Source organism: Vombatus ursinus, unplaced genomic scaffold, assembly GCF_900497805.2.
Source record: "Vombatus ursinus unplaced genomic scaffold, bare-nosed wombat genome assembly UNPS02011431.1, whole genome shotgun sequence".
Taxonomy (NCBI): Eukaryota; Metazoa; Chordata; class Mammalia; order Diprotodontia; family Vombatidae; genus Vombatus; species Vombatus ursinus.
Genome location: NW_020951209.1, coordinates 2372525 through 2385317, shown reverse-complemented (window position 1 = coordinate 2385317; position 12793 = coordinate 2372525). Strand labels below are relative to the sequence as shown.

Here is a 12793-nt window from a genome sequence, read left to right as displayed (position 1 = left end):
TAAATTTTTTTTTTTCTGAATGAGAAGCACCTCCTTTAACCATTATTATCAAACACTGAATGGTTTTAGAAATTTGAATTTGACGTTTCAGAAAGAATTTAGCCAAAAATTATAAGGCAAAACAGTACATAGATACAAAACTTAGGCAGTAAGGTCAATTTGACAACTAATGTTTAAATGCCAAAGAATATCAAGCTGCTTTATACATTTCCTGTGCTGTGAAAAGTTAAAATAAGAAGAGAGATCTTCATTCCCCACAAATTTTATTATTATAGATATAATATATTTATTTATATATTATATATTTATTATCATGTTTATATTTGTTTTATTTATATATTTATTATATATATATTTCTGAACCCAAACTACAGTTCCAACAGCATTATTTGTACCTTGATGCATGAAGAAAAGAAATTGCTATATTTTAAAATCATTAAACTTGTGCAATTGAGGAACTTCTACATTTTTCAACTGGAAGTGATTAATCCGCAATGTAATGACATACTAAGAGAAGAATCTAATAGAATTCTATAAATGTCCTCTGAGTGATGAATGCAAAATTAAAATTATATACTGGTGGACTGGTACCAGAAAAGACGTTTTCAAAAATGAATTTGTAGATCAGCATTAATGAGTGAACATTTACAATCAATTTTTATAATAGAGAACATTAACTTTGAACCCCAATTAAACAAAATGTTATCCCCCTAGAAAGAATTTCATTCTAATTATCAGTAGACTTGTGTTACCAAAAAAAGTACTCATTATTACATCTTGAATTTCATCACTAAAAAAATTGTAGAATTGTTTTTTTCTCTCTTTTTACATATGTACTTACATACTATCCTTGATTTTGCTTCTTGGCCCACAAAACCTAAAATATTTACTATTTGACCCTTAGCAAAAGATTTTGCTGACCTCTACTCCAGGCAATTTTCCAACATAGAGATTGTCAAACTTCTGGCCTCATGGCCCATTTATATTCTTAAAAATTGAGAATCCTCTCTTATGTTCTCCTGTGTACATATAAATGTTCTTTTTTTTCTTTTCTCTTTTTTGTAATTGTTTCAAATGAATAAAAAATTTACACACACAAAGTACTTTCCCCCCAACAGATTTTGTTTATATGAGTTATATCTATAGATATTTATCGTGTTACACATTAAAATGATTTAGTATTACTATAAAAATAGCTTTGACCTCATGGATCCTTTGAAAGGGGTTTTGAGACCCATAGTGCATTCTGGATTATACTTTAAAAACTGCTACTCTATTGCTATAAGTTTTAGAGAAGGCGTCAACCTGCATCAGAAGAGTGAATTTCTTCTCTCATAGCGGAGTTCCCCTTAAACCAATTAAATCCTATTGCTTATCCTTGATTGCGACATTCACTGGGGCTGGGACACCCTCCCCATCATACTCCACGTATCCAAATACTACCTTCCTTTAGGTTCTAGCACGTTTTGCTTCCTCCAGTAGCTTTCCAAACCACAGCAACCTTTCCCTTTTTTTTGAACTCATAATATCTCTTATTCATACTACTTATGTGGCAGTCATATACCCTTTTGTAACATCCCTTCTACTTTCTTGTACTGTTATTTATTTAACTTTTCATATGTTTAAGCCTTAACAACTACTTTTTAACCGTTAACTTACACTCTTTTAAGAGACCTCCATGGGTAGAGAGAGTGGAATGTAGTTAGAAGCATAGCTCTTTTAATTAGTATCTGTGTTTCTTTGAGGGAAATCACTTAAACTCTCTGGACCTCAGTTTTCTAATCTTTAAAGAGAGGGAAGTTACAGTAATAATAATAATAGCATATATAATAACAATAACCATGACAACAATAATAGCACCTATGAACTCGATATGGAATTTCCTGAGAAAGGAGAGAAAATGTTCTGGGGATGGGCAGATAACTACCACAAGGATAATAATAATCACAATAATAATAATAATAATAATAACAATAATAATGTCTAGCATGTCTATAGTGCTACTATGTGTCACGCACCATGCTAAGCACTTTACAAATATTACCTCATTTGATCCTTACAACAACCCTGGGAGATAGATGCTGCTATTATCCTCATATTATGGTTAAGGAGATTGAGGCAGATAAATTAAGTTAACTCAGGTCTTCCTGACTCTAGGCCCAGTGCTCTGTCCATTGTACCACCTAGCTGTGTTATCTAGCTATATTGAATGCTCTTTAAGTCCTTTCTAATTTTGAAATCTATGAAATAACATCTTATATTTCTTCGAATGCTCCAGAACTGGTATAAGGCTTTACTACAAGAAACACCCAAAAAAGAACATGCTAGTTTCTTCAGAAATAAACCACTCCCAAGAGAAATCCCAGACTGAACTTTCTCTACTAGACCTGGCTATATAGCCAGACATGTTGAAGTGTCAGCCATGGAATGTCTGGGGAATGTGATGCCTCTGAAGACTTGCAGGAGAAGACAGTTGGGAATCCACAAATATTTTCACAGACTGTCATGGGGACTGTTTGTGAAAATGTACACACATTTCCAGTCAATGCAATATGTCACTTTTAGGGCAGCTAGGTGGGGGTAAATGGATAGAGTACCAGGCCTAGAGAAAGGAAGACTCATCTTCCTGAGTTCAAATCCAATCTCAGATACTTCCTAGCTGTGTTATCCTGGGCAAGCCACTTAACCCCATTTGCCTCAGTTTCCTCATTTATAAAGTGAGCTGGAGAAGAAAATGGCAAACCATTCCAGAAACTTTTCCAAGAAAATGCCAAATGGGGTCATGAAGAGTCAGACATGACTGAAAAACAACTGAACAACAATAAACATCTGAATGTGACTCAGGAAACAAGAAAATAATAATCCATCTTAACATGTAAATGCAACACTATAAAAATTTTTTTCTCTGACGGAAATTCCAGGTGAAGAATGACAAGAAGACATGACTTTCAGTCTTTATAGGAAAGTACTCAATTCTGAATGGTCATCACTGATAACTGTGTCTGACTATTAGAATCACAAAATTATTTAAAGAGGAGATAGTAGGGTCCTATCTCCAGAATGAGACTGTTAAAAAAAAAAAGACTGGTGTACTCTGGGACAGTTCATCTATGTGACCTATGCTAGGTTCTGGTTTCTTCTTAGGAATATTAATATACTATTGGAAGAGCTATGAATTAGTCTAACCATTCTGGAAAACAATTTGGAATTTTGCTAAAAAAGTGACTAAAATGTCTATATACTTTGACTCCAGAGACCAACTGCTCAGCATATACCTCAAGGAAGTCAAAGACAGAAATGTCAAATGCACCGAAAATATTTATAATAAACCTTTTTTGTAGTACATCAAACTAAAAATAAACTAGATGTGTATCAATTGGTTTTTCTGAAATCTGCCTCTCATTATTTCTTATAGCACAACAGGACTCCATTACATTCATATACTACAACTTGTTCAACCATTCTCCAATTGATGGGCATCCCCTCACTTTCCAATTCTTTGCCACCAGAGAAAGAGCTGCTATAAATTTTTTTGTACATGTGAGTCCTTTCCCCATTTTTATGATCTCTTTGGGATACAGTCCTAGAAGTGCTACTGCTGGGTCAAATGGTATACATATTTTTATAGCCCTTTGGGCATAGTTCCAAATTGCTCTCCAAAATGGTTGGATCTGTTTACAACTCTACCAACAATGCATTAGTGTTCCAATTTTCTCACATCTTCTTCAACATTTATCATTTTCCTGTTTTGTCATGTTGGCCAATCTGATAGGTGTGATGTGGTATCTCAGAGTTGTTTTGATTTGCATTTCTCTAATCAATAGTGATTTAGAGCATTTTTTCATATGACTGTAGATAGCTTTAATTTCTTCCTCTGAAAACTGCCTGTTCATATCCTTTGACCATTTATCAATTGGGGAATGACTTGTATTCTTATAAATTTGACTCAGTTCTCTACATATTTTAGAAATGAGGCCCTTATCAGAGACAGTGGTTGTAAAAATTCTTTCCCAGTTTTCTGCTTCCCTCCTAATCTTGTTAGCATTGGCTTTGTTGGTGCAAAAACTTTTCAATTTAATGTAATCAAAAGCAACTGTTTTGCATTTCATAATGTTCTCTATCTCTTGCTTGGTAATAAATTCTTCCGTTCTCCATAAATCTGACAGGAAAGCTATTCCTTGCTCTCTCAGTTTGCTTATAGTATCTGCCTTTATATTTAAATTGTGAACCCATTTTTATTTTATTTTTGTATATAGTATAAGATTTTGATCTATGCCTAGTTTCTGCCATACTCTTTTCCAGTTTTCCCAGCAGTTTCTGTCAAATAGTGAGTTCTTATCCCAGAAGCTAGGGTCTTTGGGTTTATCAAACAATAGATCACTATAGTCATTGACTACTGGGTCTTGCTTACACAACCTATTCCACTGATCTACCACTCTGTTTCTTAGCCAGTACCACGTAGTTTTGATGACTGCTGCTTTATAATACAATTTAAGATCTGGAATTGCCAGGCCACTTTCCCTAGCATTTCTTTTTATTAGTTCCCTTGATATTCTGGACCTTTTGTTCTTCCAAATGAATCTTATTATTATTTTTTTCTAGCTCTATCAAACAATTTTTTGGTAGTTTGATTGGTGTGGCACTGAATAAGTAAATTAACTTGGGTAGAATTATCATTTTTATTATATTAGGCCAGCCTACCCATGAGCAACTGATGTTTTCCCAATTATTTAGATCTGACTTTATGTGAAAAGTGTTTTGTAATTGTGTTCATGTAGTTCCTAGGTTTTTTTCGGCAGGTAGACTCCTAAATATTTTATAATTTCTATAGAAACTTTAAATGGAATTTCTCTTTCTATCTCTTGCTGTTGGGCCTTGTTGGTAACATATAGAAATGCTGATGATTTAAGTGGGTTTATTTTATAACCTGCAACTTTGCTAAAGTTATTTATTATTTCAAGTAGTTTTTTACTTGATTCTCTAGGATTCTCTAAGTATATCATCATACCATCTGCAAAGAGTGATAGCTTTGTTTCTTCTTTGTCTATTCTAATACCTTCAATTTCTTTTTCTTCTCTTATTGCTAAAACTAACATTTCTAGTACCATATTGAACAACAGTGGTGATAATAGACATCCTTGTTTCACCCCAGATCTTATTGGAAATGCTTCTAGCTTATCCCCATTACATATGACATTTGCTGAAGGTTTTAGGGAGATGCTCCTTATCATTTTAAGGAAGACTCCATTTATTCCTATGCTCTCTAGTGTTTTTAATAGGAATTGATGTTGTATTTTGCCTTTGATCCTATCTTTCCCCCATTCTCTTCAGAGGACCACCCCTGATAACATTTTCCCCCTCTCTCTAATTTCAATCTGGCCCTATCTAATAGTTCCTTTCCTATTGCTTATAAACAAGAGCAAAGCTTTCCCATCCTTAAAAAAAACTCACTAGATTTTACTATCTTCACTTGCTCTCATCCTATATCTCTCCTCTCTTTCTTAGTGAAACTCCTTGAGAAAACCATTGACATTTTCATGCCTCCAGTTTCTCTCACTTTCTTCTTAACCTTCTGAAATCTGGCTTCCAACCTCAGCTGAAACTGCTCTCTCCAAAGTCATTAATGATCTCTTAATTGCTAAATCTAATCTCTTTTCTAAATCCCCATCTTTTTTGACCTCTTTTTAGCATTTGACTCTGTTGACCCTCATTCTCTCTTCTCATGGTTTTTATGACACTGCTCTCTCTCTCTCTCTCTCTCTCTCTCAGTTTTCTTCCAAGCTATTTGATCACTCCTTCTCATTCTCCTTTACTGGATCATCATCCATATAACACCCAATTACTGTGGGATGTTCCACAAAGCTCTACCCTATTCTCTTTCTATACTCTCTTACCTGGCGATCTCATCAACTTACTTGACTTTGATTATCACTTCTATTCAGATGACTTTCAAATCTATATGTCTAGTTCTTGTCTCTCTGAGCCCCAGGCCTATATCACAAACTGCCTATTAAAAAATTTAGACATTTCTAAATGGATGTCCTATAACGCAACTCAAACTCAACAAGTCCAAAGGAGAATGAACTTCTTACTTCTCTGCCCACCCCCACCCACAGACTGGCCCCTCTTATGAACTTCCTTAACACTGGTGAGAGCACTACCATTCTTCCAGTCCCCAGGCTCACAACCTTAGTGTCATTCTTATTCTCTCCCTTTCATTCACTTCATATATACACTCAGTTGTCAAATCCATTCATTTCTATCTCCATAACACCTTTCAGATACATCCTCTTCTTTTCATTCACACAGCTATACCCTAGTATAGGCTCTCATTCTCATTCTAGTATGGCCTTCCCCAAATTTCTCCCAGTTCCAATCTATCATCTACACAACAATCAAAGTTATTTTCCAAAAGCTCAAGTTTCACTGCCAACCTCCTTCTCCCTCCCCAATAAACTCCTATAACTTCCTCTAAGATCAAGTATAAACTTCTTTATTTGGTAAGGGCTCGTTCCTGCCTTTCTAGTCTACTTAAATATTACTCTTCTCCACACTCTCTACAATTCAGTCATACTTATCTACTTGTTACTCCTTACACACAGTGCTCTATCTCCCATCTCTAAGCCTTGCATTGGCTATCCCCTATTTTCTCTTATCACATCTCCATTTCCTGTAATTCCTAATTTCTTCAAGACTCAGCTAAAGTGTTACTGACTACAGGCAGCTTTGCCTAGTCTCCTCTTCCCTTCCCTCTTCCCACCTCCTCCTTACCAGTGTCTTCTCCTCAAAGTTGTATTTGATATGTATATGTCTGGTTTATATCTACATACATACATATTGTCTTTTGTACTAGAATATAAGCTCTTTGAGGGCAGGAAATGTTTTGTTTTTGTCTTTGTATTTGTAGTGCTTAACATAGTTACTGACATATTGAAGATACTTAATAAATGCTTGATATTGATGAAAGAAATCTATTAGAGGACATACCTTACCTGTTTGAGGTTGATGTCACAAAAGTCAAGGAAGCTCTCCTACTGAAACTTGGTGCCTCTGACTCCAGGGAAAGATAAATAAGCCTAGTTCTAACAAGTTCTGTTACTGCTGCACTTCTTTCTCCTTGTCTTCTAACTAAACATTTAGCCTTTATATTTAAATAAAATATTAAATAAAAAAAGAAAAGTTCCTTCTCTATCTACCTTTCATTAGATATATTCAAGAAATGCTAAATAGAATCATAGAGCATGACAGGGCAGCTAGGGGGTGTAGTGGAGAGAGCACCAGACCTGGTAGTCATGAAGACTCTTCTTTCTGAATTCAAATCTGGTCTCAAACACTTACTCCTGTGTGACCCTGGGTAAGTCTCTTAACCCTGTTTGCCTCAGTTTCCTCATATGTAAAATGAGCTGGAGAAGGAAATGGCAAATCACTCCAGTATCTTTGCCAAGGAGACCCCAAAATGGGGTCATGAAGAGTTGGACATAACTGAAAAACAACTGAACAAGATATATTTTAACATCTTATTTGATTCATTCTGAAGATTTGTTAAACTTGTAGGATCATTATTCTGTCATCCCTAGTACATTCCCCTAGGGACCTCCTTCCAAGCTGACATTGAATCGTGAATTCCTCTGGCCATCTGAACTAGTGACAAATCCACTTAACTGAATCATTGCCTAGTTCACATCTTTCCATCTTGTCTACCGAAAAAACAAACAAACAACAAAACACTTTATCAATTGCTTTGCTAAAATCTAGATTAACTGTATCTGTAGTATTCTGCTGATCTAACCTAGTTTTAAAAAATGGAAATGAATTTCTTTTGATATAACCTGTTCTATAGAGAACCATATTGGTTCATGACCTTCACAATGTATCCTTTCTAGTTTTTAACTAATCATAGCAGGTATCATGGAACTACAGCTAGAAAAGATCTAAAAAGCCATATGCTCCAATGCCCTCATTTTGGAATTGAGGAAATTGAGGCAGACAGAGGCTGAGTGACTTGACCAAGATCACATAGTTAGTAGTGTCTGAGGTTGGATTTGAACTCAGGTCTTCTTGATTCCAGGTCCAGCACTATATCCACTCTACCTCCTAGCAACCTAAGGAAGTTTATGATATTTAGCCTGGAGAAGTGATTTTTTTTTTTGGTAGGGTATGCATGCATAGGTGATAGCTTTCTTCATGTATCTGGAAAGCCGTCACAAGCAAATGGGATTAAAAAAAAAAGAAAGAAAGAGGGATAAGATTTTTTTTTCTGCATAGCCCTAAAAAGGAAAACTAGGAGTAATGTTGCAGAGACAGTTTTACATATGATAAAAGGCAAAACTTCCTAACAATTACAGATATCTTAAAGCGGGATGGGTTGGCTCAGGAGGCAGTGGGTTCTCTCTCACAGTAGGAGGTTTTTATTTAGAGGTTAGATAAATTAGGGATATTGTGGGGGGTGGGCACAATTCTTGGCCAAGTACAAGTAAATTCTAACATTCTGTACTTCTAAAATCAATGCTAGTAATTGCAATGAACTATCGAGTACCAGCTAGTACATTGCTAAGAATGCCAAGACTTCTGACCCTGGATACTGTGTTCTTGATACTACCACACTGCCTATCCAGCTACTCAAGGCCAACACACACTAGGCACAGTCCATGAATTGCCTAGGGTGAAACAAATGTCTAATGCAGGGGTGGGGAACCTGCAGCCTCGAGGCCACATGTGGCTCTCTAAGTCCTCAAGTGTGGCCCTTTGACTGAATCCAAATTTCACTGAACAAATCCTCTTAATAAAAGGACTTGTTCTGTAAAATTTGGACTCAATCAAAAGGCCACACCCAAGTACCTAGAAGGCCACATGTGGCATGGAGGCCGCAGGTTCCCCAACCCTGGTCTAGTGATAGGGCCAACAGCAACACATGCTCCTCCACCTATGCACAGAATCAGTCCTTAACATCTGACTCTGAGACAAGGGCAGAGAGGGAAGGACTTAGGTTAATGACTCATTGGGAAAGAAATATAGGGATAGGCTATAGGGAACAGGGAAAGGCCTATTGGTTTCTTGTCTAGCTCCTTTCCAAGGCAGTAGCTCTAATTGTCACTTTCTGCTTTCCAGTTTACAAAACTTCCTTCACAACTACCTTTTAAAGCAAGTAATGTTCCTGTGATCCCCTTTTCATAGAGGAAGATATCTGCAGCTCTGGGACTTGCCCCGTCGTACTCCTAGACAAAGAAAGTTAGGACTCAAACCTCTGTCTGTTGACACCGTCTAGTGCCCTTAACCACTATACAAAACTACTACTTTTCTATGATGTGATATATAATTTGGGCAGAAAATCCCAAACCTACCCACATGTGACCCTGTATTACTCTGAATTAGTTCAGTGTCCAGAGCACACAGACAAATATCTACATGAGACAACCAAGGATGCAGGTATTTATAAGGGAACAAAAATCTTCACTTCACTCCAGAACAGTTGCTTCTTACTCTGCTGAAGTTTTTGGAACTAGAGAAAGGTAGAAAGTCAGTGAGACTAGCTGTGAGGTCCTCCATATGCACAGTTGCCAAAAGGGCAAAAAAAGGCAAGAGAAAATAAAATACTGATCCAGACAGAAGAGTTAAAAGATATGGGTTTGATGGTTGGCTAAGTAATGCTTATTACTAAACATATCTTTGGCGATACTACGTAACTGGTAGTTGTGTGACAGTGGAGCTACATTTGTGATTGCTATTAATAAAAAATGACCCATGACTGTTATTACTATACAGAACACGGTCTGGAAAAGCTCCAGCTTGCATGCAAAAGAACTTTCTGACTCTGAGTAATATCAATAAAAGATTATTTTATGGATAATGCCCAATTTGTCTTTTTCTATTGATGGCACCACCATCTTCCCAGTCGCCCACGCTTGAAGCTTCAAAGCCATCTTGAACTTTCTACTGTGCCATCCCGATGCCAAGTAGTGTCTGTCAATCCTACTTCAATCATATCTCTTGAATCTATCCCCTCCTCTCACACTGTTAAACCTAGTGTATGTCTGATAAAACCATTATCCTGGACTATTGTAACAGCCTCTCAACTGGCCTATCTGTCCGTAGTCTTTCCTCTCCATGTCATAAGGCTGCCCAAACGATCTTTCAAAGGCACAGGTCTGGCCCTCCTGAAAAACCTTACATGATGCCCTATTACCTCCAGGATTAATTACAAACTTCTTAGCCTCTTACTTCTTTCCTTTTGTGGAGAGAGTGCCAGGCCTGGAGTTAGGGAGACTCAAGTCCAAATCTGACCCTGGACACTTACTAGCTGTGTGACCCTGGGCTAGTCACCTAATCTCTGTCTGTTTCCTCATCTATAAAATAGGGATATTATAGCACCTCTCAGGGTTGTTGAGAAGATCAAAAGAGACAATGATTGTAAAGAGCTTAGCACAGCGTCTGGTACACAGTAAACGTAACATACTATATATGTGTGTATATATATATATGTCATATATATATATATCAGCTATTATTTTTATTATGTTTATCTTGTTTGTACATGGTTGTTTATATGTTTTCTCCCCTATTAGACTATGAGCTCCTTGACACAAAGGATTGTGTTTTGCTTTTCCTTGTATCCTCAGAGCTTAGCTCGCCTGGTACATAATAGGTGAGGCCCTCCACGATCTGCTCCAAGCTACTGCCCTAGCCTGTGCCATTATTCTCCTTTATGCATTCTGTTTTCTTTTCTGCAGCTGCTCTTGTCCCCTCCAGATTTTTCTACACTTGTTCACACAATGACTAAGAATGACTCACTCCAGAACTCCCTGCCTGTCAGTCAGTCAACAAACATATTTTTAGCACAGTCTAAATGCAAATTGATTAAAATCCTTCTTTTGCATCCTGATCCATCTCCTCCATGAAGTTCCCCAATTCCTCCAGCTCTTCCTCAAATATTCCTAAGGTATTTCCTGCAGTCTTTTCTCTCTACCACCTTCTACCTTGGATTTTACTTTTTGTCTTTTTAAGTCATTTCTACAGCTCAATGGATAAGTCAGGAGACCAGGAGTATGGACAGACCTGAGTTTAAATCTTGCCTCAGGCACTTAGTTAGCTGTGTGATCCTGGAAAAGTCACTTGTTCTCCCTGACTCAGTTTCCTCCTTGGTAACATAGAGCTAATAATAACACCTAGTCACTTAACCTTTGCTGGCCTCAGCTTCCTCATCTCTAAAATGGGGTTAGTAATAACACTTAGCTCTCAGGGTTGTTTTGATAATCAAAAGGGGTACTATATTTACAGAGCTGTGAATGCTAGCTATGGTTATTATTGCTTGTATTCATGTAACTTCCAAAGGAGGTTGTAAGCTCCTCAAGGGTAAGGAGTGCATAACTTTTTCACCTTCGCATTTCCAGGTCCTATTTCAACATCTAACAAACAGGAGGTCCCTAAAAAAAGTTCATTGAATTGTAATTAATTGTCTTTTGCCCCCAGGGCAATCCATCTCTACGGGTTTCATTGCAAGAGCACACAAATGTCAGAGGCTGCATTAACGGAGGCACTGCAACTCACCAGATCGGTGCTCTTCATTCAAATTAAAAATTACACGTAAATGAATGTCTTCCTCGTAAAGGCTGTGCCCCTTTATCTAAATGCAATTCAATTCAGCATCCAAATGGAGGATATTTGGGCGCTAAGACCAAAATATGACCAGAATCTTTTAAGTCAATGCTTGGTCTTCCCTCTCCCTCTTTCCCCGACCCTCCCGTCCCTCCAGGCCCCGGTCTGAACAAATGCCTTCCCAAAATTTGTTGGTCAGCCTCAGCTTCCTCATTCAACCTCTTGCGTCTGATTGGAGGGAAGTGGAGCTTCTCTTCCCTTTCCTTAGCAGCCCTGGCCTCCTACCTTCCCCCCCTTGCTCAGGACTCGCCAGGGCCAGGTCTCCACGCTCCCAAACAAGGAGTTCTTTATCATGCCCAACATGACGCCGTTGTCTCCACCACGGTCCGGGCTACCACACTGTAGACGCGGGCACAGAGTAGCCTCGTTTCTGCACTTCGATCCTGGCCTCTTCTGTCCCCTGCCCCCACCGCCCAGCCTTGGCAGGAGGAGCTCCGGGAACCGTGGGGAGAGGGGTGGAGCAACCCAGTCAAGCGACCAGGGAGGAGGGACTACTTTAATTAGTTCAATTCTCGTTGGGCTCCACCACAGCTTTGGGTGCTGGAGAAGGAGGACGAATGATTGGCGAGGGGGAGGGCCTGGACTCCACTAGGTAGAGAGCCAGAAATTTCCCAGCTCCGGGTCAGCCTTCAGCTTTTGGTCTTAGCTAAAGAAGTCAGACGTTTTCCTCTCCTGATGTTTTCTTGGTTTGAAGTAGTCATGGAAACAGATCCTCTTCTCTGTTGTGCGAAGGAGGGGGAGATAATCACAACTTGAATAACCATAATTTTGAACCCAAAAGTAATGTCTCCTTATCAGTCTCCTGTACCTATCCCTTTACCCTCAGACCTTCCCCAGGTCTTCTCCAGTTACTTAGACGGGATCCTTTGCTTCAAAAAATTCCCTTAGGCTCTAGCCCTGTATCTCTCCTCCTTAGACCAAATTCCTAGAAAAAGCTGGCTGTCCACGCTAGCTTCTCTGCTACTACTCAATCCTCAACCCTTTGCAGTCTGGACTCCAACATCATCTGACTGAAACTTTTTTCCCCCCAGAGTTACCAGTGATCTCTTAATTGTCAAATCTAATGATCCCCTTTTCAGTCCTCCTCCTTCTTAACCCACCTGCAGTGCTGACCACCTTCTCTTCTCCCTGGGCTGTCTTG

The 12793-nt window shown here is 38.3% G+C and overlaps 1 protein-coding gene across 1 annotated transcript in view; it reads right to left on the bottom strand.

Moving 5' to 3' along the window:
• HEBP1 (heme binding protein 1) overlaps positions 1-12107 on the bottom strand; it is a 31933-nt gene extending 19826 nt beyond the window's left edge. Inside the window, exon 1 of the mRNA XM_027856393.1 lies at positions 11878-12107. Coding sequence (XP_027712194.1) covers positions 11878-11955 — 78 coding nt within the window. The 5' untranslated portion in view covers positions 11956-12107. The remainder of the gene's footprint in view (positions 1-11877) is intronic.
• Between the last annotated feature and the right edge of the window lie 686 nt (positions 12108-12793).